At 43.4% G+C, this 27,334-nt stretch overlaps 1 protein-coding gene across 1 annotated transcript; it reads right to left on the bottom strand.

The window, feature by feature from the left end:
* Positions 1-10,204: 10,204 nt before the first annotated feature.
* LOC121586287 (potassium/sodium hyperpolarization-activated cyclic nucleotide-gated channel 2-like) lies at positions 10,205-27,054 on the bottom strand. The gene is made up of 9 exons (XM_041902873.1): positions 26,812-27,054; positions 25,778-26,342; positions 14,975-15,179; positions 13,295-13,519; positions 12,517-12,678; positions 12,073-12,291; positions 11,657-11,803; positions 11,158-11,398; positions 10,205-10,818 (listed from the first exon to the last, which is right to left on the bottom strand). Exons 2-9 carry the CDS (start codon positions 26,308-26,310, stop codon positions 10,625-10,627), a joined length of 1,926 nt encoding a protein of 641 aa, XP_041758807.1. The 5' UTR covers positions 26,311-26,342; positions 26,812-27,054; the 3' UTR covers positions 10,205-10,624.
* Positions 27,055-27,334: the final 280 nt, after the last annotated feature.

Here is a 27,334-nt window from a genome sequence, read left to right on the forward strand (position 1 = left end):
CAAGTGATGTAGACTCCGTCTGTCGCCAGGCCTCGACGAGTCTCCCCCTGGTGGCTTGTCTACCAAGGTATCACGGCTCAGGCTAAGACCCAGATGCAGATACAGGAGGCGGATAGTACAAGTCTCAGAGTTTATTATAGTACAAGGGGCAGGCAAAATGTAAGTCAAGGCAGACAAAGAGTCGTAATCCAAAGAGTCAGGGAGGTACAGGACGGCAGGCAGGATCAGGGTCAGGACAGGCATAAAGGTCAGAACTGGGAAAACTAGGAAAAACTCAAACTAGAGCACAGGAAACACGGGAACATGCTGGTAGGACTTGACGGAACAAGACGAACTGGCAACAGACAAACAGAAAACGTAAGTATAAATACACAGAAGATAATGGGGACAAATGGGAGACACCTTTTGGGGGGTGGAGACAAGCACAAGACAGGTGAAACAGATCAGGGTGTGACTGTACCCCCCCCTTCTAGGGGCGCCACCTGGCATCCTACCCGGGAACATACTTGGTTGACCGGGGTACCGGCGGCGGAACTCAGCGATGAGGGCTGGGTCCAGGATGTTCCTAGCGTTGGGCCTGGAAATAGGAGACAAAGGGCTGTGAGACAGGGGTTTAATTCTAGATAAATGGAAAGTGGGATGTATACGGAGAGTGCGGGTCAAAAGAAGGCGATCAGCAGAGGGACTAAGGACCTTAGAGATGGGGAAAGGGGCAATAAAACGTGGGGAGAAAGTTTGCGGGACTCCACCCGGAGGGGCAGATCCCGAGTGGAAAGCCATACCATCTGCCCAAGACGGTAGAGGGGAGCAGGGGTCCGGTGGTGGTCCGCTTGTCGTTGATACCTGGAGGTGGTCTTGAGAAGAGAGGCCCAGGCTCTCTTCCAGGTACGGCGACAGCGACAGACGAACATCTGGGCAGAAGGTGTGCTGACCTCTTCCTCTTGCTCCAGGAAGAATGGGGGCTGATATCCCAGGGAACACTCAAAAGGCAAGAAATCCGTAGCAGAACAGGGATGGATGTTGCGGGCATATTCCACCCACCCGAGTTGCTGGCTCCAGGTGGTGGGATTGGTGGAGACAAGGCAACGAAGAGTCGTCTCCAGATCCTGATTGGCTCGCTCCGACTGGCCGTTAGACTGAGGATGAAAACCAGAGGACAGGCTGGCCGACGACCCAATGAGGGCGCAGAACGCCTTCCAGAACCGGGATGAGAACTGAGGACCGCGATCAGAGACCATGTCGACCAGAAGTCCATGGATCCGTCTCCTTAGCTGAGGGAAACTTAGGAAGGGGAATAAAATGGGCGGCTTTGAAAAACCTATCCACCACCGTAAGGATGGTGGTGTTGCCATCTGACGGAGGGAGACCCGTGACGAAGTCCAAGGATATATGGGACCAGGGGTGGTGAGGAACAGGGAGTGGTTGAAGGAGGCCAACCGGAGTTTCCGCAGAGTCTTGTTCTGCGCACACACAGTGCAGGCGGCAAGAAACGTGGAGACGTCAAGAACCATAATGGGCCACCAAAAACGATGTTGGACAAAAGCCAAGGTCCGACGGGAGCCAGGATGACAGGTGAGTCTCGAGGAATGAACCGGAGTATTGGCAGAGTCCAGGACAAACAGCCTAGCACCCCCCCCCCTCACATTTCTCCGCCTTCACAAAAAGCTGGTTCTCCAGGAGACGCTGAAGGACATGTCGGACATGGAGGACGTGCTCTTGAGCTGACTGGGAATGAATGAGGATGTCGTCGAGGTAGACAAACACAAATTGGTTCAACATATCATGGAGCACATCATTGACCAGGGCCTGGAACACTGCGGGAGCGTTGGTCAGTCTGAACGGCATCACCAGGTACTCGTAGGGCCCACTAGCAGTGTTAAAGGCTGTCTTCCACTCGTCTCCTTCCCGTATCGAACCAGATGGTAGGCGTTCCGAAGGTCCAACTTGGAGAAGTTGTCCGCCCCCTGGAGAGGCTCGAAAGCTAAGAGATGAGTGGAAGCGGGTAACATTTTTTAACCGTAATGTCATTAAGACCCCGGTAGTCGATACACAGACGCAGGGTCTTGTCCTTCTTCTCCGTAAAGAAGAACCCTGTGCCGGCAGGGGAGGAAGATGGACACATAATCCCTGCAGCGAGAGAGTCCTCAATATACAGTGGGGAAAAAAGTATTTAGTCAGCCACCAATTGTGCAAGTTCTCCCACTTAAAAAGATGAGAGAGGCCTGTAATTTTCATCATAGGTACACGTCAACTATGACAGACAAAATGAGAATTTCTTTTCCAGAAAATCACATTGTAGGATTTTTAATGAATTTATTTGCAAATTATGGTGGAAAATACGTATTTGGTCAATAACAAAAGTTTCTCAATACTTTGTTATATACCCTTTGTTGGCAATGACACAGGTCAAACGTTTTCTGTAAGTCTTCACAAGGTTGCTGGTATTTTGGCCCATTCCTCCATGCAGATCTCCTCTAGAGCAGTGATGTTTTGGGGCTGTCGCTGGGCAACACGGACTTTCAACTCCCTCCAAAGATTTTCTATGGGGTTGAGATCTGGAGACTGGCTAGGCCACTCCAGGACCTTGAAATGCTTCTTACGAAGCCACTCCTTCGTTGCCCGGGCGGTGTGTTTGGGATCATTTTCATGCTGAAAGACCCAGCCATGTTTCATCTTCAATGCCCTTGCTGATGGAAGGAGGTTTTCACTCAAAATCTCACGATACATGGCCCCATTCATTCTTTCCTTTACACGGATCAGTCGTCCTGGTCCCTTTGCAGAAAAAACAGCCCCAAAGCATGATGTTTCCACCCCCATGCTTCACAGTAGGTATGGTGTTCTTTGGATGCAACTCAGCATTCTTTGTCCTCCAAACACGACGAGTTGAGTTTTTACCAAAAAGTTATATTTTGGTTTCATCTGACCATATGACATTCTCCCAATCCTCTTCTGGATCATCCAAATGCACTCTAGCAAACTTCAGATGGGCCTGGACATGTACTGGCTTAAGCAGGGGAACACGTCTGGCACTGCAGGATTTGAGTCCCTGGCAGCGTAGTGTGTTACTGATGGTAGGCTTTGTTACTTTGGTCCCAGCTCTCTGCAGGTCATTCACTAGGTCCCCCTGTGTGGTTCTGGGATTTTTGCTCACCGTTCTTGTGATCATTTTGACCCCACGGGGTGAGATCTTGCGTGGAGCCCCAAATCTAGGGAGATTATCAGTGGTCTTGTATGTCTTCCATTTCCTAATAATTGCTCCCACAGTTGATTTCTTCAAACCAAGCTGCTTACCTATTGCAGATTCAGTCTTCCCAGCCTGGTGCAGGTCTACAATTTTGTTTCTGGTGTCCTTTGACAGCTCTTTGGTCTTGGCCATAGTGGAGTTTGGAGTGTGACTGTTTGAGGTTGTGGACAGGTGTCTTTTATACTGATAACAAGTTCAAACAGGTGCCATTAATACAGGTAACGAGTGGAGGACAGAGGAGCCTCTTAAAGAAGAAGTTACAGGTCTGTGAGAGCCAGAAATCTTGCTTGTTTGTAGGTGATCAAATACTTATTTTCCACCATAATTTGCAAATAAATTCATAAAAAATCCTACAATGTGATTTTCTGGATTTTCTTTTCTCAATTTGTCTGTCATAGTTGACGTGTACCTATGATGAAAATTACAGGCCTCTCTCATCTTTTTAAGTGGGAGAACTTGCACAATTTGTGGCTGACTAAATACTTTTTTCCCCCACTGTATGTCTAGGCAGCGAAAAAGGTAAAAGAAAGTGCTAGTGTGTTGGTTACTGTGGAGACACAGAGGTACAAAGATGTAGGTGCCGATTGCAAGGTACAGGATCCAGATATCGTTGTCATGAAGAGGGTGAATTTTTTGCCGTTTACAGCAATGGAAATAAACTGCACTGCTGGAGTAGACAATAATTCAGGAAGGATTGCTGTCATCATATCTGTAACTGAGCGATTCTTGGGACTGACGAATGTCACAGGCAAGGAGCTACATGAACTGCTGGCTGGAGCAGTTCCGTCCTCTCAGGTCCCCTGTGTAGGGCTCTGAAGGAATTGTGAAAGAATGAGAATGACTTCTGCATTTTTTCTATCCAGTAGTTGGCCAAATAAAACTTTTGGCATGTACTCCGCCCTAAAACCCCATCGAAGAAGAAGAAGCGGTATTAGCGGGCTGAATTTAGTACCATGCCGACTCGAAGCGGGAGGGAAGGCTGTTTGTATGGCTGGCTGGAATGCAGCTGCAGGGAACAGCTCAACCTTTTCTCAAAACAGTGCAGGGGTAAAGATGGCTGTAGTCAGAGATCAGCAGTATTTATGTTACATGTATTTGAAATATGTATTTCAATACTTCTGAGTATTTTGTAATTTGTATTACATGATACATTCCAATGTATTTTGTAACAAGATACTTTCGAGAGCTGTAATTTGTATTTTCAAAATATAAAATACTTTTATATACCATTGTCTTTATAGCGGTTCACCATTTTGTGGCCCCCTTTCACCCTGCATTGGTATCAGAAGTCTGATGGCAGTATGGTGTGATCAGAGTGTCTGCTAAATTAACTAAACATAAATGTGCACTACCAGTCAAGTTTGGACACACCTACTCATTCAAGGCTTTTCTTTATTTTTACTATTTTTTACATTGTAGAATAATAGTGAAGACATCAAAACAATGAAATAACACATATGGAATCATGTAGTAACCAAATAAGTGTTAAACTGCTATAGCCCATCCGTGACAAGGACCGATGAGTTGTGCATTCCGAGATGCCATTCTGCACACCACTGTTGTACTGTGCCGTTATTTGCCTGTTTGTGGCCCGCCTGTTAGCTTGCACAATTCCTGCCATTGTCCTTCGACCTCTCTCATCAACGAGCTGTTTTTGTCCACAGGACTGTCGCTGACTGGATGTTTTTTGTTTGTCACACCATTCTCTGTAAACCCTAGACACTGTTGTGCGTGAAAAGCCCAGGAGGCCGGACATTTCTGAGATACTGGAATCGGCGCGCCTGGCACAGACGATCATATCATTTGTGTTGTGACAAGGTGTGGGGGGGGTATACAAAAGATAGCCCTATTTAGTAAAAGACCAAGTCCATATTATGGCAAGAACAGCTCAAATAAGCAAAGAGAAACGACAGTCCATGATTACTTTAAGACATTAATGTCAGTCAATACTGAACATTTCAAAAACGTTGAAAGTTTCTTCAAGTGCAGTCGCAAAAACCATGAAGCGCTATGATGAAACTTGCTCTCATGAGGACCGCCACAGAAATGGAAGACCCAGAGTTACCTCTGCTGCAGGGGCCTCAGAAATTGCAGCCCAAATAAATGCTTCACAGAGTTCAAGTAACAGACACATCTCAACATCAACTGTTCAGAGGAGCGTGAATCAGGCGTTTATGGTCGAATTGCTGCAAAGAAAGGACACCAATAATAAGAAGAGACTTGCTTGGGCCAAGAAAGACGAGCAATGGACATTAGACCGGTGGAAATGTGTCCTTTTGGTATGGAGTCCGAATTTGAGATTTTTGGTTCCAACCGCCGTGTCTTTGTGAGATGCAGTGTGGGTGAACGGATGATCTCTGCATGTGTATTTCCCACCGTAAAGCATGGAGGAGGAGGTGTTATGGTGTGGGGGTGCTTTGCTGGTTACACTGTCTGTGATTTATTTAGAATTCAAGGCACACTTAACCAGCATGGCTACCACAGCATTCTGCAGCGATACGCCATCCCGTCTGGTTTGGGCTTAGTGGGACTATCATTTGTTTTTCAACAGGACAATGACCCAACACTCCTCCAGGTGTGGCAATTTTACGAAGAATGAGAGTGATGGAGTGCTGCATCAGATGACCTGGCCTCCACAATCCCCTGACCTCAACCCAATTGAGATGGTTTGGGATGAGTCGGACCGCAGAGTGAAGGAAAAGCAGCCAACAAGTGCTCAGCATATGTGGGAACTCCTTCAAGACAGTTGGAAAAGCATTCCAGGTGAAGCTGGTTGAGAGAATGCCAAGAGTGTGCAAAACTGTCATCAAGGTAAAGGGTGGCTATTTGAAGAATCTCAAATATAAAATATATTTTGATTTGTTTGACACTTTTTTGGTTACTATATGATTCCATATGTGTTATTTCATAGTTTTGATTATTCTACAATGTAGTAAATAGTTAAAATAAAGACAAACCCTTGAATGAGTAGGTGTTCTAAAACTTTTGACCGGTAGTGTAAATGCAACATGCAACAATTTCCAAGATTTTACTGAGTTACAGTTCATATGAGGAAATCAGTGAATTGAAATAAATTCATTAGGCCCTAATCTATGGATTTCACATGACTGGGAATACAGATAAGCATCTGTTGGTCACAGATACCTTACAAAAAATGGGCCTCACAATGGGCCTCAGGATTTTGTCATGGTATTTTTGTGCATTCAAATTGCCATCGATAAAATGCAGTTGTGTTCGTTGTCCGTAGCTTATGCCTGCACATACAGTACCATAACCCCACCGCCACCATGGGGCACTCACAACATTGACATCAGAAAACTACTCGCCCACATGATGCCATACACATGTTCTGCGGTTGTGAGGCCGGTTGGACGTAATGCCAAATTCTCTAAAACGACGTTGGAGGCGGCTTATGGTAGAGAAATGAACATTAACTATGGCAATAGCTCTGATGGACATTCCATATTTTGTTTTGTTTTTATTATTGATTTTACTTTTTACCCCTTTTTCTCCCTAATTTCATGATATCCAATTGGTAGTTACAGTCTTGTCCCATCGCTGCAACTCCCGTTCGGACTCGGGAGAGGCGAAGGTCGAGAACCATGCGTCCTCCGAAACATGACCCTGCCAAGCCGCACTGCTTCTTGACACACTGCTCGCTTAACCCGGAAGCCAGCCGCACCAATGTGTCAGAGGAAACACCATACAACTTGGCGACCGTGTCAGCGAGCATGCGCCCGGCCCGCCACAGGAGTCGCTAGGGCGCAATTGGGGACATTCCGGCTGGCCAAACCCTCTCCGGACGAATCTGTGCCAATTGTGCGTCGCCTCATGGGTCTCCCGGTCGCGGCAGGCTGCGACACAGTGGTGTACATTCCTGCAGTCAGCATGCCAATTGCACACTCCCTCAAAACTTGAGACATCTGTGGCATTGTGTTGTGTGATAAAACTGCACATTTTAGAGTGGCCTATTATTGTCCCAAGCACAAGGTGCACCTGTGTAATGATCATGCTGTTGAATCAGCTTCTTGATATGCCACACCTGTCAGGTGGATGTATTATTTTAGCAAAGGAGAAATGCTCACTAACAGGGATGTAAACAAATTTGTGCACAACATTTGAGAGAAATAAGCTTTTTATGCATACAGACAATTTCTCGGATCATTTATTTCAGTTCATGAAACACTTTACATGTTGCATTTTTATTTTTGTTAAGTATTGGTAAAGCATAATTTAAGGGTTTACGAAAGGTAGAATATTAAACAGCATTATCGTGAATGTCCTCACTAACCTAATGCAGAAAACTACTAGCCAGTGAAGCCAATGCAAAATAGCTCTGGCATCGTGAGATGAGGTAACATCACATGTGCCTTCAGAAAGTATTCACACCCCTTGACTTTTTCCACATTTTGTTGTGTTACAGTCTGAATTTTAAATGGTTCAATTGCGATTTTGTGTCACTGACCCCATAATGTCAAAGTGGAATTATGTTTTTTGATTTTCTTTCCCAAAAAGCTGAAATGTTTTGAGTCAATAAGTATTCAACCCCTTTGTTATGGCAAGCCTAAATAAGTTCAGGACTAACACTTTGCTTATCAAGTCACATACGTTGCATGACCTCTGTGCAATAATAGTGTTTAACAAAGATACAGGCGTCCTTCCTAACTCAGTTGCTGGAGAGGAAGGAAACCGCTCAGGGATTTCACCATGAGGCCAATGGTGACTTTAAAACAGTTGCAGAGTTGAATGGCTATGATAGGAGAAAACTGAGGATGGATCAACAACATTGTAGTTACTCCACAATACTAAGCTAAATGACAGAGTGAAAAGAAAGAAGCCTGTATAGAATACAAATATTCCAAAACATGGATCATGTTTGCAATAAGGCAATAAAGTAAAACTGCAAAAAATGTGGCAAAGAAATTAACTTTATGTCCTGAATACAAAGCGTTATGTTTGGGGCAAATCTAACACAACACATCACTGAGTATCACTCTTCATATTTTCAAGCATGGTGGTGGCTGAATCATGTTATGGGTATGCTAAGCACAGGCAAAATCCTAGAGGAAAACCTGGTTCAGTCTTTCAACAGGACAATTACCTAAAACACAAGGCCAAATATACACTGGAATTGCTTACCAAGACGACATTGAATGTTCTTGAGTGGCCTAGTTACAGTTTAAATTTAAATTGGCTTGAAAATCTATGGCAAGACTTGAAAATGGCTGTCTAGCAACAACCAACTTGACAGAGCTTGAAGAATTTAAAAAATAATAATGTGCAAATATTGTACAATCCATGTGTGGAAAGCTCTTAGAGACTTACCCAGAAAGACTCACAGCTGTAATCGCTGCCAAATATTATTCTAACATGTATTGACTCAGGGGTGTGAATACTTATGTAAATAAGGTATTTCTGTTTTTTATTTTAAATACTTTTGCAAACATTTCTAAAAACCTGTTTTCACTTCTTCATTATGGGGTATTGTGTGTAAATGGATGAGAAAAAAATGATTTAATCCATTTTGAATTCAGGCTGTAACAACAAAATGTGGAATAAGTCAAGGTGTATGCATTCTTTCTGAAGGCACTGTATCAGTACATAGTGCATTCGGAAAGTATTCAGACCCTTTTTCCACATTTTGTTACGTTACAGCCTTATTCTGAAATGGATAAAAAAAGTAAAAAATCTACACACCAATCTACACACCCTACAATGACAAAGTGAAAACAGGTTTTAATAAATGTTTGCAAATGTATTTAAAATAAAAAACAGAAATACCTTATTTACATAAGTATTCAGAACCTATGCTATGAGACTCAAATTGAGCTCAGGTGCATCCTGTTTCCATTGATCATCCTTGAGATGTTTCTACAACTTGATTGGAGTCCACCGAGACAGGATTGTTTCGAGGCACAGATCTGGGGAAAGGTACAGAAAAATGTCTGCAGCATTGAAGGTCCCCAAGAACACAGTGGCCTTCATCATTCTTAATTGAAAGAAGTTTGGAACCACCAAGACTCTTCCTAGAGCTGGCCTCCCGGCCAAACTGAGCAATCGGGGGAGAAGGGCCTTGATCAGGGAGGTGACCAAGAACCCGATGGTCACTCTGACAGAGCTCCAGAGTTCCTCTGTGGAGATGGTAGAACCTTCCAGAAGGACAACCATCTCTGCAGCACTCCACCAATCAGGCCTTTATGGTAGAGTGGAGACGGAAGCCACTCCTCAGTAAAAGGCACATGACAGCCCGCTTGGAGTTTGCCAAAAGGCACCTAAAGGACTCTCAGACCATGAGAAAAAATATTATCTGGTCTGATGAAACCAATATTGAACTCTTTGGCCTGAATGCCAAGCGTCACATCTGGAGGAAAACTGGCACCATCCCTACGGTGAAGCACGGTGGTGGCAGTATCATGCTGTGGGAATGTTTTTCAGCGGAATGGACTGAGCGACTAGTAAGAATCAAGGGAAAGATGAACGGAGCAAAGTACAGAGAGATCCTTGATGAAAACCTGCTCCAGAGCGCTCAGGACCTCAGACTGGGGCAAAGCTTCACCTTCCGCAACGACCCTAAGAACACAGCCAAGACAACACATGAGTGGCTTTGGGACAAGTCTCTGAATGTCCTTGAGTTGCCCAGCCAGAGCCTGTACTTGAACCCGATCGAACATATCTTGAGAGACCTGAAAATAGCTGTGCAGCGACGCTCCCCGTCCAACCTGACAGAGCTTGAGAGGATCTGCAGAGAAGAATGGTAGAAATTCCACAAATACAGGTGTGCCAAGTTTGTAGCGTCATACCCAAGAAGACTTGAGGCTGTAATCACTGCCAAAGGTGCTTCAACAAAGTACTGAGTAAAGGGTCTGAATACTTAGGTAAATGTGATATTTCAATTTTTAATTTTTAATACATTTGCAAACATTTCACAAAAACAGTTTTTGCTTAGGGTATTGTGTGTAGATTGATGAGGGAAAAAAACAATTTACTCAAAATGTGGAAAAAGTCAAGGGGTCTGAATACTTTCCATATGCACAGTATGTGGAGGACCGGGTGTGAAGAGTGGAGGGGGGGGGTACTATTTATTTTTATTTTTAAAAAAATTTCCTGTTGGTTTTGATGTGTCCATTTTGTTTTGGTTTATATTACTGTTATCTTATCTGTTAAAAAGGGAAGCTCATTGATATGTTTGTTCACTTGTTTACATTGTAATATGCTTCTTCATAAACATATTTGAAGTAGAACTTTCTATAAGTAGGTTTCCAAATTAAAAACAACCGCAACATGTCCATTGTCCATTGACTGTCTGATCTTTATCAGTTGAATGCCGTCCATCTTGTCACAGAGGTTTACACTGTGCTCTCCTCTATGTTCCCATAAGTGTCAGTCAGTCATGAGGGGTTCTCGCCCCTGTACCCGGTCCAGGCGGTCCACAGCCACGCTCTCAAAGGCCCTCCTCATCAGCGGGTGCTCCTCCAGGACCTCGTTGAAGCTGTCCACGCTCAGGGAGTAGAGGCGGCAGTACGTATCAGCCCTCACGCTCGCCGTCCGACGTCCACGGGTCAGCAGGCAGATCTCTAAGGGAGGAGAGGAGATTTGACCCAGTTTATCCCATGTACTCAACATACATGTAATGTTTAAGGTGAATAATATTTCCCAACAAAGTTGTCTGTATTAAACAGTTACATTGATTGTTTCGCAGTGTTGGGGTGCTACGGTATTAAACAGAATTGAGTAAAGAGAAGGGAAGAGGAGTAGCGATATAGAGGAAGATCAAAAAGATCAGAAAGAGAAAGGGAAGAGTTTAGGACAAAGGGAGAGAGTTCAGAGAAGAGTAAATCAAAGGGGTGAATGAGAAAAGAGGGTGTAAAACATTGGTGGAGAACACTTTCCAACCACTCTCGCAAACAGCTCACCCCCAAAGTAGGCTCCATCGCTAAGCTGTATCTCCTTTTTTCCGCGGGGGAGCACGGTGACGCAGCCGTGTTGGACAAAGTACATCTTCCGCCCCAGTGTGCCCTCCCGTATGATGAAATCATTAGGTTGAAAGACCTCAAAGCGCAGCTTGGTCAGAATCACTGTTACAAAATGAGGGTCTGTATTGGCAAACAGCGGCATGTTGGCTACCAACCCGCGGCAGTTGAAGCTCACAATTTCCTAATGGAGAAGAGAAGAGAGGAATCATTACAGGAGTACTGTAGGAGTACAGTACAGGAGTATGTAGAGAGTATGTGACAGTGAAATAGAGATAGACCACATCTTGGGCAAATATAAATAGTTTTCTTTTGTCTTTCTATGTTTGCTCCAACTGTTTTGAAAGGAGAGATTGCAAGTATGTAAGGGTATAGACAGAGAGAGAGAGAAAGAGAGAGAGAGAGAGACACAGAGAAGAGATTGAGGTGTAATGAAAGAGACCTCCTTGAGCGGGTCGCTGAGTTCTCCCAGAATACTGTCTTCGTCAAACATCTTGCCCTGGAAGCGAATCTCATAGTACTCATGGATCCTCTGCCTCACGTCCGCCGGCAGCTTATGGAACGACATGTACTGCTCCACCTGCTTATACTGAAAACATGGGTTCCAGACAGAGAACATTGTGAGTGGATCTGTTTTATTTGTTTTAACCTTATCCAGTAAGTCCCGTTGAGGTCAGAAGACCTCTTTTACAAGGGAGACCTGGCTAAGAGGGCAGCAGACTGTACATATTTGATGTAAAACTTAGATTTATGTGGTACTGTACTGTGTTGAACAAAGCACAACAATGTTCTAGAGTATATGTTTCTCATCTATTTGTAAAAGTACTCTTTGCTCATGTGAGACAAAGAGCTGGGTACCTTATCCTGATACTGTCGTCGGGAGGCGTCTATGGACTGAACCAGGTTGGCGGCATGGCCCAGAAACATGGCATAGCAGGTGGCACCCACGATCATACTCATGATGGTCAGCCATACGTCCGTCATGCCCTCGGGAGCCTGGGCACCATATCCTATACATAGCATGTGACTCATCGCCATGAACAGGGCATATGAGTACTGTATATGCCATGTGGAATTCTGTGAAAGAGAGAAACAACGGGTGAGGAGGTAAGACTGAGGTAGCAAAGGGGTGTCATATTGAATAGGAATGTATTCGATGAGCAGGATATTTTGATTGCTTTCTTATCTTGCTGATTATCTTGCTGACTATGTAAAGTAACTTTGGGTGTTAAAATAAAATGTATTATGATTATTTATTGTTATAACCCACGTGGGCACTGCCACCTTCCAGTCCTCACTCACCACCATGTTGTTCTTGGTGACCCAGCACTCTGGTGGGAAGTCCTGCAGCATGGGCACCATGAACTGCATGCAGCCGTCCCAGTGGCACAGCAGTAGCATCATACCAATCAGGTTCACTATACGCACAACAGCACTGGCCAGGTCATAGGTCATGTGGAAGATCTGAGAGGGAGAGTTATAGAGAGGAATGTCAACACTGGCAAGGACTTACAATGGCTGTGTCCTAAATGCACCCTATTCCCTTTACAGTGTGATACTTTTGACCAGGTCCCATAGGGCTCTGGTCAAAAGTAGTGCATTTTAATGGGAATATGGTGCCATTTGGGACACAATAATAATTATATGGTATACAGTGAGCTCCAAAAGTGTTGGGACAATGACATTTTTTGTGTGTATTTTATGCAATACTTTTTCTCCCCTAAAATGTGGGGACTATGTACAAAAAGTGCTGTAATTTCCAAAAGGTTCACCCGATATGGATGAAAATACCCTTAAGTTAAATCATTTCAAATCCAGGTACTGGAGTACAGGGCGTAATGAACACAAATGTGTCACTGTCCCAATACTTTTGGAGCTCACTGTATTCCATGCCGATAGAGAGGTATGGCTATTGGATCCATTTCTAGACAGTATGAGTATGAGTGAATCTTTGACTGAGTGATTTTACAACGTGAGTGTGTGAGTATACAGCGTTTAAGTATATAGCCTTATCCTATATCAAATATGCTCAGTCCACTATTGTCCACACTAAAACTCCTCCCTTCCCCCTCTCCCTCACCTCCTCCCACTGATGGATGTAGCGGATGAAGCGGGACAGTCTCAGGAGGCGCAGCAGGCTGAGGATCTTGGTGAAGCGGACGATACGGAGGGCGCGGGCCGTGCGGAACACGTCCGAAGCCTCCATCTGGGCCTCCAGGTCCACTATCAGGAAGATGTAGTCCATGGGGATGGAGGAGATGAAGTCCACCACAAACCAAGTCTTCAGGTAGTGCATACGGATCACCTATGATTAAATGATTGATTGATTGACTGATTGATTTGACCTTCATCAAATCATTGAATCAAAACGTATTTATTAAGCATATTTCATACAATAAAATGCATCAGTGCAAAGGGCTTCACCTACCTACAGAATGAATAATAAAAATGTATTATTTCTAGACAAGGTGTAAATAGATATTATTAGTAAAATAACAGTGGACTTGAGAGGCTAATGCAGCAAAGCCCGTCACTAGTGGTAACACTCCCGGCCAGTCAGATATACTCCCCACCGGAGACTTGGGTTCAGCTGCACCATTGAGAGCATCTTGACTGGCAGCATCACCGCTTGGTATGGCAACTGCTCGGCATCTGACCGCAAGGCGCTAAAGAGGGCAGTGCGTGCGGCCCAGTACATCACTGGGGCGAACTCCTTGCCATCCAGGACCTCTATACCAGGCGGTGTCAGAGGAAGGCCCTAAAAATTGTCAAAGAGTCATAGACTGTTCTCTCTGCTACCGCACAGCAAGCGGTACCGGAGCGCCAAGTCTGGGACCAAAAGGCACCTGAACAGCTTCTATCCCCAAGCCTTAAGACTGCTGAACAGTTAATCAAATGGCTACCCAGACAATTTACATTGACCCCCTTCATTATTTATTTCTTTATCTTAATTGTTTTGCACTGACTCCCTTGCACTGGCTCTATGCACACTCACTAAACCAGGGTTTCCCAAACTCGGTCCTAACCTTAACCCTAACTCTAAACCTAACCTTAAAACTAACCCTAACTCCTAACCCAAAACCTAAACCCAATACTAACCCTAACACTAATTCTACCTTAACCCTAATCCCCCTAGAAATAGCTTTTGACCTTGTGGGGACTAACAAAATATCCCAGTTGGTCAAATTTTTGTTTGTTTAATATTCTTGTTTGGAATTATGGTCCCCACAATTATAGTTAAACATGTCCACACACACACGCACACGCACACACACACACACACACACACACACACACACACACACACACACACACACACACACACACACACATGCATATTGACGCCGCACACACACTTTCACACTTCACATATGCTGCTGCTTCTCTGTTTATTATATATCCTGATTGCCTAGTCACTTTTACCCCTACTCACATGTACATACTGTATTACCTCAACTACCTTGTACCCCTGCACATTGACTCGGTACTGGTACTCCTTGTATATAGCCTCTTTATTGTTTTTTATTGTGTTACTATTTTCTTTTTTCTTTAACAAATATTTGTCTTACTTTTTAACTCTGCATTGTTGGGAATGGGCTCGTAAGTAAGCATTTCACTGTAAAGTCTACACCTGTTGAATTCTCAGCATGTGACCAATACATTTTTATTTGAAATCCCTGTGTCCACCCTTCCTACTGTTCTACCATTTGTCAATATCCCCCTCTGTTTCCAGCTGTCTTGAAATTGTGTGAAATGTAACCTTGGGATCCAGGATGATCTGGTCGTCTCCCTCTAGGATGCCTGTGCGGAAGTTGAGGACCAGGTCGACCAGAAAGCAGGTGTCAGAGATGACGTTGAAGGAGATCCAGGGCAAAGTTTTCTGGTCTTCGAAGAAGGTGATGCCCCAGGGGAGGATGACCAGGTTGCACATCATCAGGAGTAGCATCACAATGTCCCAATAGAACCTGGATAAGATTCAAGGTGGGATCATAGGTATATTCAATATTCAACTCATGGTTGGTGTCTTGACGAATTTGTCCAAAATCGTGTGACATAAAACATTACTTTTATGTCAATGCATTTATGTCAGTGTAAATTGTCGTTATATCATATATTAAGCATCAATCAGTTAAATTACACATCTAACTTGATCCCTGTAAGAATCCTGGATCTAGCTGTTGGACAGTTTTTTGTATAGAGGTCTCAGAAATGCAGTGTTATTATATAACATTTCCTGACTCCTTATGTTATGGGGTAAAACAGTTTTCATGGATACACAAAGAATCATGCGATTGCAAAATCTAATGCTTCTAACCGAAAGAGTCACCTTATGTTGATACTTAAAACCTAAATCGATACTGTCATTAACGTGGTTCTTCAATATGTATGCATAATACTTGTTGGATGTGCATTTGATGTCAAGCTGTTTAATTATGCCATGTTATTTTCACACATCATCTGATCCACTAAGGAATTTTCTGAATTACAGTAAAATGACGAACAGCTGTTGTCAGACCCGGCGCCAGAACGAATCAGTTGGACAGGCATTTATTTGATTTCCATAGGCGGGCCCGTTTTTTCACGTGACATCCTATGTGTGCACACGCTGGCACGCATTTTTTAAATGGGTGTAATAGTAAAGACCACAGGCAGCTCGTGAGTTTCAAGTTTGGGGAAGCTTACAATTTTTCCTACCATTTCTACGGATCTGCGTGCCAGTTATGAATATTTATATATGCACATTTTCGTGGAACAGTTTCATTTCAATAATAATGTTTTCATTTCTCAAAATCATTGTCACATGCTTAATCACAAAAATCTGAAGTAAAATTATAAAAATCTAAAAGTTAAAATTAAACTATGGCTAGAGCACTAGCCTCTGCCATATGGACACATTGATACACTGATCTATTGGCGGCTAAAGAAATTAGAGCATATAACTCAGAGATAGCCTATAGGCCAATGCAGCTGTAGGCCTATATTTTTCATAATCAACTAAGTAAAATATATAGGACTAAAGCCGACAAAATAAAAACAGTAGAAAATATCCTGATGAAAATGTTGGTTCTTTCAATCACATTAATTACATTAATCTCTTCTCCATCTATCTGCATCCCTTTCTATCTGTCTTGACCTGAGCTATTGCAAGTGAAGTTCAACATTGTATCAAATTATCACAGGGTCCGGCCAGAAGCTGTAGTTAATTAACTTGCAACATTATATCAACTAGCCTATTCCATGCGCTCAAAGTTTCTTTCGCCAGTGAGCTCGGGACAGAAAGCAGTTTTTTTAATGACATTTCCACTGGATATATGGGATCATCAGATCGTTATATATTGCTCTTTCACACCGAAGCTTGGTAATTATCGAGGCAGGGAGTGATTTTTCAAATACTGAGGAACTATCATTCGCAATGGATGTAAAAACAAACAAACAGACTTTGTTGACTTGTTTGAGGCGAAGAAAAAATGAGCGGTGTATGTGGTGAGTTAAGACAATCAGAAAATAAGACATTGCCAAATGGCCACTTTCCTACATATGCATGCTTTCTGGAGGCGCACCATATCTTCGCCACACTCCCCTCCCCTTCTTCTTGATGGAACATTTTTTATTATACTCAAGACACATTATCTTCAAACATATTTTAGACGCTTTTCACTTACAGCCTCAACTCAATCAGCTAGACCTATTGCCACGTGCACTATCCAAATTTCGGGCTTCCCAAACACACTTGTGTGTTCACAGCAAAAATGTTTAAAGAAGCTAATGGTCCTCTGTGGCTAAGTCATGCTCCCAGGTTAAGTATTTTGAATGATTTTATTTAGACAGGAGTAATTATATAATTTTGACGAAACATCTATTTACTTTAGGGCAATCCAGCATCCAAGCAGTGCACTGTGCACCCGCCAACTTTCCTTTCCTATTCGCAAGAGGCTGAAACCAGAGATCTGTATATAATGACGAGATGCTCATGTCTCCGCCAGAACAATGGGATCTTTGTCCCAAAGGCGGGAATGCAGGCGACAAGCTTAGGTCTGCATATTATTCCCATAGAAACACATTGGGTTTATACTGGACAGATTTAAGCGAGAGTGAGCCCTGTCGCTTCGCCTCTTCCTCTCTGCTGAAACTATATCACCGGAGAAAGCATCCGGGCGAGTGAAACAGCGCCCCTCTATATGTAGCCCATGTATCTGAAGCTGTCTGGCCAGAAATAGTATGACATGACATGGTCTACACATACTGATACAGAGGGGTGCTGTTTCGCTCGCTCGGATGCTTTAACTGAAATTGATGTGTCTTTCTGTCGGCGAGCGTCTCGGTCAACTAAATTATCAATATTTCAATATTTTATTTGGATGGGCAAGGAGGTTCGTATCCCCCAGGGCAATTGAACTTATTCCAGAGGCTGCTCCAAAACACAGCCGGCGGAGAAGAGGTATTCGGAGTGGACTTCTAGTCTGACTCAGGAGGCGTGCACACCATCCACCGCTTCCGAGTATATTACTAGCTAATGTTCAGTCTCTGGACAATAAAGTAGACGAGCTCAGGGCGAGGATCTTCTTCCAGAGAGACATCAGGGATTGTAACATACTCTGTTTCACAGAAAACATGGCTCTCTCGGGATGTACTGTCCCCATCCATACAGCCAGCTGGGTTCTCAGTACATTGCGAAAACAGGAATAAAGAACTCTCCGGGAAGAAGAAAGGTGGGGTTGTGTGTTTCATGATTAACTACTCATGGTGTGATTGTGATAACATACAGAAACTCAAGTCCTTTTGTTCACCCGGCCTAGAATACCTCACAATCAAATGCCGACCGTATTACCTCCCAAGAAAATTATCTTCAGTTATAGTCACAGCCATGTATATTCCCCCTCAAGTCAATACCCAATGACAGCCCTCAAAGAACTACACTGGACTTTATGCAAACTGGAAACCACATATCCTGAGGCCGCATTTATTGTAGCTGGGGATTTTAACAAAGCAATTTTGAGGAAAACGCGACCGAAGTTCTACCACCACATTGACTGTAGTACTCGCTCTGGGAAAATATTGGACCACTGCTACTCAACTTTACGAAATGCCTACAAGGCCCTCCCCCACCCTCCCTTCAGCAAATCTGATCACGACTCCATTTTGCTCCTCCCTTCCTATAGTCAGAAACTCAAACAGGAAGTACCTGTGCTAAGGTCTATTCAATAGTGGTCTGACCAATCGGAATCCATGCTTCAAGATTGTTTTGATCACGCGGACTGGGATATGTTCCGGGTAGCCTCTGAGAATAACATAGACGAATACACGGATACGGTGACTGAGTTCAATACACTGTGACTATCAAAACCTACCCAAACCAGAAACCGAGGATAGATGGCAGCATTCGTGCAAAACTAAAAGCACGAACAACCGCATTTAACCATGGCAAGGTGACTGGGTATATGCCCGAATAAAAAACAGTGTAGTTATTCCCTCCGTAAGGCAATCAAACAGGCAAAATGTTAGTACAGAGACAAAGTGGAGTCACAATTCAACGGCACGGACACGAGACGTATGTGGCAGGGTCTACAGACAATCACGGACTACAATGGGAAAACCAGCCACGTCACGGACACCAACGTCTTGCTTCCGGACAAGCTAAACACCTTCTTTGCCCGCTTTGAGGTTAACCCAGTGCCACCGACGCAGCCTGCTACCAAGGACTGTGGGCTCTCCTTCTCCGTGGCCGACGTGAGTAAGACATTTAAGCGTGTTAACCCTCGCAAGGCTGCCGGCCCAGAAGCATCCCTAGCCGTGTCCTCAGAGCATGCGCAGACCAGCTGGCTGGAGTGTTTACTGACATATTCAATCTCTCCCTATCCCAGTCTGCTGTCCCCATTTGCTTCAAGATGTCCACCATTGTTCCTGTACCCATGAAAGCAAAGGTAACTGAGCTAAATGACTATCGCCCCGTAGCACTCACTTCTGTCATCATGAAGTGCTTTGAAAGGCTAGTTAAGGATCATATAACCTCTACCTCACCTGACACCCTAGACCCACTTCAATTTGCTTACCACCCCAATAGACCCACAGATGATGCAATCACCATAGCAATGCACACCGCCCTATCCCATTTGGACCAGAGGAATACCTTTGTAAGAATGCTGTTCATTGACTATAGCTCAGCATTCAACACCATAGTACCCTCCAAGCTCATCATTAAGCTCGGGGCCCTGGGTCTGTACCCCGCCCTGTGCAACTGGGTCCTGGACTTCCTGATGGGCCGCCCCCAGGTGTTGAAGGTAGGAAACAACACCTCCACTTCGCTGATCCTCAACATGGGGGCCCCACAAGGGTGCATGCTCAGCCCCCACCTGTACTCCCTGTTCACCCATGACTGCGTGGCCACGCACGCCTCCAACTCAATCATCAAGTTTGCAGACGACACGATAGTGGCGGGAAAAAAATGAAACTGGCCAGGAAACATCTCTCACAAAAACGGATAAAAAACGTAATCACGGATAATTACCAACAATGACGAGAAAATAACCTCTCACTCAACGTCAACGAAACAAAGGAGCTGATCGTGTACTTCAGGAAACAGCAGAGGGAGCACGCCCCTATCCACTTCAATGGGACCGCATTGGAGAAGGTGGAAAGCTTCAAGTTCCTCGGTGTACACATCACTGACGACCTGAAATTGTCCACCAACACAGACAGTGTGGTGAAGAAGGTGCTACAGCGCCTCGTCAACCTCAGGAGGCTGAAGAAATTTGTCTTGGCCCCTAAAACCCTCACAAACTTTTACAGATGCACAATTGAGAGCATCCTGTCGGGCTGTATCACCGCCTGGTACAGCAACTGCACTGCCCGCAACCGCAGGGCTCTCCAGAAGGTGTTGCGGTCTGCCCAACGCATCACCGAGGGGAAACTACCTGCCCTCCAGGACACCTAAAGCAGCCGATGTCACAGGAAGGTCAAAAAGACAATCAAGGACATCAACCACCCGAGCCACGGCCTGTTCCAGAAGGTGAGGTCAGTACAGGTGCATCAACGCTGGGACCAAGAGACTGAAAAAAAGCTTCTATCTCAAGGCCATCAGACTGTTAAATAGCCATCACTAGCCGGCTTCCCCCCGGTTACGCAACCCTGCACCTTAGAGGCTGCTGCCCTATATACATAGACTTGGAATCACTGGCCACTTTAATAATGGAACACTAGTCACTTTAAAAATGTTTACATACTGCTTTACTCATCTCATATGTACAGTTGAAGTAATTTTTCCAACAACTGTTTACAGACGTTATTTCACTTATAAATCACTGTATCACGATTCCAGTGGGTCAGAAGTTTACATACACTAAGTTGACTGTGCCTTTAAACAGCTTGGAAAATTCCAGAAAATGATGTCATGGCTTTAGAAGCTTCTGATAGGCTAATTTACATCATTTGAGTAAATTGGAGGTGTACCTGTGGAGGTATTTCAAGGCCTACCTTCAAACTCAGTGCCTCTTTGCTTGACATCATGGGAAAATCAAAAGAAATCAGCCAAGACCTCAGAAAAAATATTGTAGACCTCCACAAGTCTGGTTCATCCTTGGGAGCAATTTGCAAATGCCTGAAGGTACCACGTTCATCTGTACAAACAATAGTACGCAAGTATAAACACCATGGGACCACGCAGCCGCCATACCGCTCAGGAAGGAGACACGTTCTGTCTCCTAGAGATGAACGTACTTTGGTGCAAAAAGGGCAAATCAATCCCAAAACAACAGCAAAGGACCTTGTGAAGATGCTGGAGGAAACAGGTTCAAAAGTATCTATATCCACAGTAAAACGAGTCCTATATCAACATAACCTGAAAGGCCGCTCAGCAAGGAAGAAGCCACTACTCCAAAACCGCCATTAAAAAGCCAGACTACGGTTTGCAACTGCACATGGGGACAAAGATCATACTTTTTGGAGAAATGTCCTCTTGTTTGATGAAACAAAAATATAACTGTTTGGCCATAATGACCATTGTTATGTTTGGAGGAAAAAGGGGATAGCTTGCAAGCCGAAGAACACCATCCCAACCGTGACGCACGAGGGTGGCAGCATCATGCTGTGGGGGTGCTTTGCTGCAGGAGGGACTGGTTCACTTCACAAAATAGATGGCATCATGAGGAAGGAAAATTATGTGGATATATTGAAGCAACATCTCAAGACATCAGTCAGGAAGTTAAAGCTTGGTCGCAAATGGTTCTTCCAAATGGACAATGACCCCAAGCATACTTCCAAAGTTGTGGCAAAATGGCTTAAGGACAACAAAGTCAAGGTATTGGAGTGGCCATCACAAAGCCCTGACCTCAATCCTATAGAAAATATGTGGGCAGAACTGAAAAAGCGTGTAAGGAGGCCTAAAAACCTGACTCAGTTACACCAAGCAAGGAGGCCTACACACCTGACTCAGTTACTCCAGCTCTGTCAGGAGGAATGGGCCCAATTTATTGAGGGAAGCTTGTGGAAGGCTACCCGAAACGTTTGACCCAAGTTAAATACTTTAAAGGCAATGTTACCAAATACTAATTGAGTGTATACTTCTGACCCACTGGGAATGTGGTGAAAGAAATAAAAGCTGAAATAAATCATTCTCTCTACTATTATTCTGACATTTCACATTCTTAAAATAAAGTGGTGATCCTAACTGACCTAAGACAGGGATTTTTTTACTAGGATTAAATGTCAGGAATTGTGAAAAACTGAGTTTAAATGTATTTGGCTAAGGTGTATGTAAACTTCCAACTTCAACTGTATATACTGAATTCTATTCTACTGCATTTTAGTCAATGCAACTCCGACATTGCTCGATCTAATATTTATATATTTCTTAATTCCATTATTTAACTTTTAGATTTGTGTGCATTGTTGTGACATTGGTAGATACTACTGCACTGTAGGAGCTAGGAACACAAGCATTTCGCTACACCCGCAATAACATTGCTAAATATGTGTATGTGACCAATAAAATTGTATTTTATTTGATGTTGATGTTTTTGTTGCTCGGATTGGACACATAGTCTACTGTGCGCAATTATAATGACAACAAATTACATAGCCTAGTGGGATTCTTCAAAATATGATCTAGTAATGAAATAACATGACAAATACATTTTGGTTTCCATGTTACACCTGCAATTTTAAACAATACAAGGGGCTTGAAGTAGTCTACTTGAACTAGATTTTTTGTGCTCAGAAATTCAAGTACTGGATAGGCCTACCTTGAAAATCATAAATTTCCTCAATTTGGTACTTGAAAAGGCCTTGTAATTATTGTAGCCAATGTATACGTTCTCCTGGTCCATATTAGGCCCTATATGTACAATTATATAAATTATACAATTGTATAATATTGCGGTCCTTGAAAATGACAATTAAGTGTTTGAAAAAGTCTCTGAAAGTCCTTGAATTTCACTTGCCAATGTCTGTATGAACCCTGCTTGAAGGATGTATAGTCCTAGGCCTATGTTGTTGTATAGGTGGAGTTATGGGCCAATTTCCATATATTCCTCGAAATACACACAGTCTGCATTAAAAAAATAAAAATAAATAAATTCAAACCATTTTGTCACACATTGCATGAGCCTAACACAGACAGTCCCTGCTGTAAAAGGAAAGCCATTCATTAAACATTTCCATCTCACCAAGTAGGCCTACAGTCCTCTGCAAAATTCCATGAAGAGAAACAGAGGAGGGTCTGCTACTGTACAATACACATCCAGATTAATTGCTATGTCTGTTTTTCCAAAGCGGTGTCAGTCACTCAGCGGATCTCTTTGCCACTGAATGCCTGCGTCCAATGGCACCCTATTCCCTATAGTGCACTACTTCTGACCAGGGCCCATAGAGCTCGGGGCAAAAGTAGTGCACTATAAAGGGAATAGAGTGCCAGAATAGAGTGCCATTTGGGATGCAAGCAGGGGTGAAAGTAGATTTAATTTCTTCCCAGTACGGGACCTCAAACATTTTTTATGGGCCTAATAGCAGTGTTGGGGAAGCTACTCTGAAAATATAGTTTACCAAGCTACCAATTACTTCACACTGGAAGAAGTTAAGCTACACTAAAGCTACCCTTAAGAAAAACATAAGTTACTTAGTGAAAAATGATCATATGTAAATCAGAAATGTCATAGACTACAAATTGCAATAACAGATCACTTTGGGGTCATATTTTAAAGGTAGACAGCGATATGACGTAGATGCAGAAAGTAAATTGCATAGTGGGTCAATTTCCACAACAACTAAGAGTGTTGAAGCGCGAGGCTCAACTTCTCTGCTGTTTTGATGCCCTGTCTACCACGCTGTGAACAACATGAAGCGAACTCGTGCACATACGCAGATACTGTGTGTGACTGTGTGAGAGCGAAGTCTTGCATCTCGCTCATCTCAATATCTGCAGTGCTGTTCGTGGCAAAGTCATTTAGCTGAGTCTACCTTTAACTGGATGTGTTATTTAGCCCATTAAACACAAAAACAATGTTTCAAGTGAGAATTAGGCAGTTCTGATGTTGAAAAAGAAAGGAAATGATACTTCACCCATATTTTATTTTATTTGTGCAGAAAAAGTAGTATGTAGTTCCAGTAGTTAGTTACACTGCTACAAGGCAAAAAAAGTAAGGAACTACTGACAACTCTACCTAGATTTGACTTTAGTTCAACTACCAACAAGCTACTGCAAAATGTAGTTAAATTACTAGTTGAACTAAATGTAGTTCACTAGTCCCCAACACTGCCTAATAGTAAAGACATGTCATTTAACTGTAAAAATGTATTACCTTTTAATGGTGCAACCTGGCATGATGTTTTCATCTGATTGTCAAACAAAGTAGGCTACATGGGCACTTCCGATCCACTTAAAAATAATTCCAACATCTTAAACAGTGCACTGTGCACCCACCATTTGATAAATGGAAAGAGACTCCTATTGAAATACCAAAAAGTGTGATGACATTTGGCGATTGGCACACTTGTAGCCTGAATTGATTGATGCATCCACTGCTGTTCGCCCGCGTCTCGGCCCTGGCCAGTTATTTCTGCATTTTGGAACATATACCACCAGTTTTCAAGTACATTCGCTAATTTCTCATGTGACTGACAGGCGGTAATGATAAATGATTGCGTAATAGTCTACAGTTTTCTTGCCATCTTGGTTTTAATTATTGTAATAGGCTAATGTTTTACCGGTACGGTACCCTGTACCGACACTATTTATTTTGCCGTTAATCCGTACCGTACCAGACCTTACCGGCTTAATTTTCCCCGGCCACCCTTCCTCTAAGTTTTTTACCTGCACTCATGTAATGGCAGTTTAAAAGTAGATGTTTGTAGTTGTACTGTAAATCCACAACAAGAGAGTATATTCTCACTTGCCCTTATTACTGACTCTATAAATGTATGTGAGCACGTGTCCATTCAAGTTTCAGAACAGTATTTCCTTTTTAGATTGATAACATTGGTAAAGTAATCAATTGGATGTATAGATGTATGTTTTCAAAACCTACCCCCATTAAAGTGAAGGTTGAACATGAGGTTGAAGAGGGCAGAGGGCAGACCTACAGTAATCTTCCTCTCATCTGTCTCAGTATTTATGACATAATACAGAGCAAGATTGGAATGATGGGGTTTCTTCTTGTTGGCAATAATCCCTTAGCATGGATTTAACCTCACTGTCTGGCATTGGCCTATATAGTGTTGAGCACACGTGGAAAACGTATGATGTTTATATATAGACATTAAAGCCACTGCCACAGCCAAATTGACTGGCTTTACTATATGTTCCATGAAAAGTGTTTGGATACAATTCTAAAAGCTGAACACGCTCCTATTGAAAACGATACATATTCCTGAATTGATTGCAACTTTTGTGGGAGTTTGGATTAGCACATGCATGGGGTTTAAAGATTTTCCTTTAGGGTTAGGTTTACAGACAGGGCGAGACACAAAGGTACGCTGGGTTCTGTTCTAATCCAGATGATCTCATTCAATATACTGTATCACCAATCAAATCCCTTCATCTTCTTATCACCACTGCAGGCTGCCCTTGAAAAATAAATCATAGCAGGTTTATACCCTCTAGCATCCATCTAGTTACTGTACACTTGGAGCCGGTTTCCAGGACAGAAGTCAAGCCTACTCCTGGACTAAAAAGCTTTTTCAATGGAGACTTTCCATTGATCTTGCTTTTTCTAGACTAAAAATCATTTTCTTGCTTTTTACTCCAGGACTAGGCGTAATCTGTGTTCAGGACACTACCCTTGATGTAACTAGTTTGTGGTAGGCCTAATTAATAAAGCATTTTTGAGTTGCTATTATATGTTTAGAAGTTATGGACAAGAAATAGCATGTTATCATGGATGTCTCTATCTAATCTGAACCAACATTTTATCATGGATGGTTGTAATCTGAACCCGGATTATTAATCTGAGTCATTTAATAATCTGATTGGCCTCCTCCATTGGTCTTGCCACTCTGTCTAGGCCTCTTTTTATTTATCCAATCCTCTGTGCTCTCTATGTAGCCCTGTTCCACTCCCACTTCTCTGAGTTACCTGAAGTCACTGTAGGGGTGGATGATCCACACTCCAAAGGATTTGACCCTGGCCTGCTCCGCCGCTACGCCCTTGTGACTACCAAACATGCGCAGGGAGAACTTGTTGACCCCTGGCTGCAGCAGCGCCCCAAACTGCCTCTGAAAGTAGGTGGACTGGTCCACATGGTCATTCTCCTCTGTCTCTGAGGCCGGAGGGGCAGTAATGACTTCTGCTCCTTTGGAGAAGGTGGTAGTGGCGGTATTGGTGGTGGTGGTGGTTGTGTCAGGTTCCGCTGACACCCACAGTTGGCCCTTGGGATCTGCTGTGGTGCTGTGATGGTCATTGTATTTGGAGTTGACAATGGAATGAAGTCTCTTACTGACGTTGCTCCCTAGATCTTCCTTTTGGGAGGACTGGGAGGATGAGCGCCATGTGGCAAAGGCGCAGAAGCTGCCCATGGTGCTGCCTCGGTGCCTGGACTCCCCATTGTGGGCAGGGCTCTCCTCCACACCTGTCTGTCCATCAATACTTCTAGTAGGACTAGTATCCATCTTTACACCATGTAGGTTACCTTCATCAGCCCCTGAATGACAGAGGAGGAGCACAGTCTCTTTTATTTTCAATATAAAAAACAGAAATTAGATTTCTATATCTATGTCTTTCAACACTTGCTTCAAGGAACAAAACAATGACAGTAAAAATAGGCCTATGCCTATTCTAGTCAGTCATATGCAGCCTGTCGAAACGCGCGCGTGCGCGCTAAAACCAACATAAATATAGCCAGATGCATAAATTTCACATGATTACTGTTCAAAATAAAACTTTGAATCAACAATATGCATTTGATTAACAACCTTAAAATATGACAACCTTTCCATGCGCTTTAGTGTTTTCCGCTGGATAGCCTAAACGTTCACAGAGAATTCCTCTATACATTCCGACATGGATAAAATAGTTAGGCTAGTTCATCAAAGAAAAGTTGCAACGTTGCCCTACAAGTACTCTCTCGTTAGTTCTTCTATTACAACTAGTATAAACATAAAAATAAATACCCCTTGTTCAGTGCATGCGACGGTTCTTCTAAGTGCGTCTTGCTCCTAAGCACTGTTCGTATGCACATAAATAGCCTGCACAGATAAGGGTGTCAATGTAATCGGATTGTTCCTGTCACCTCTCTCTCATCCTGCTACTACCGAATGTCCCTCTCCCGACGGAGACGCGCGAGTCTCGAAGGTGCACGTGTCGGATTGCACCGCTTACCTGTTGCTGCAGGAGCAACAAATGACAGGGACAACACCAACATAGCACAAGGAGATGGAGATCTTAGAGGGGAAATCTCCTCCTTAAAAAAATTAAGTACTGCCTGAAGTTACTAACAAACAGTAGGCTAAACTAAACTAACAGTCACTGAATATTTATTGCAACATCTAGACCCCTATTGCTGATTATTCAAGGTGAATTCTGTAACAAACAAAAAATATAGGTGATTTTTTTTTGGTGTGTGTGTGTGTGTGTGTGTGTGTAGGCACCTGTTCTGAAAGGCCCCAGAGTCTGCAACACCACTAAGCAACGGGC

This window comes from Coregonus clupeaformis, chromosome 17, assembly GCF_020615455.1.
Source record: "Coregonus clupeaformis isolate EN_2021a chromosome 17, ASM2061545v1, whole genome shotgun sequence".
Classification (NCBI taxonomy): domain Eukaryota; kingdom Metazoa; phylum Chordata; class Actinopteri; order Salmoniformes; family Salmonidae; genus Coregonus; species Coregonus clupeaformis.

What these genes read in the sequence shown, in the direction of transcription:
- LOC121586287 (XM_041902873.1), bottom strand. Translation starts at nt 26,310, where the DNA reads ATGGATACTAGTCCTACTAGAAGTATTGATGGACAGACAGGTGTGGAG. An exon ending in TCACCAAGAACAACATGGTG is followed by an intron (nt 12,292 to 12,516) that starts GTGAGTGAGGAC and finishes TCTCTTTCACAG; the next exon opens with AATTCCACATGGCATATACA. An exon ending in GACGACAGTATCAGGATAAG is followed by an intron (nt 11,804 to 12,072) that starts GTACCCAGCTCT and finishes CCATGTTTTCAG; the next exon opens with TATAAGCAGGTGGAGCAGTA.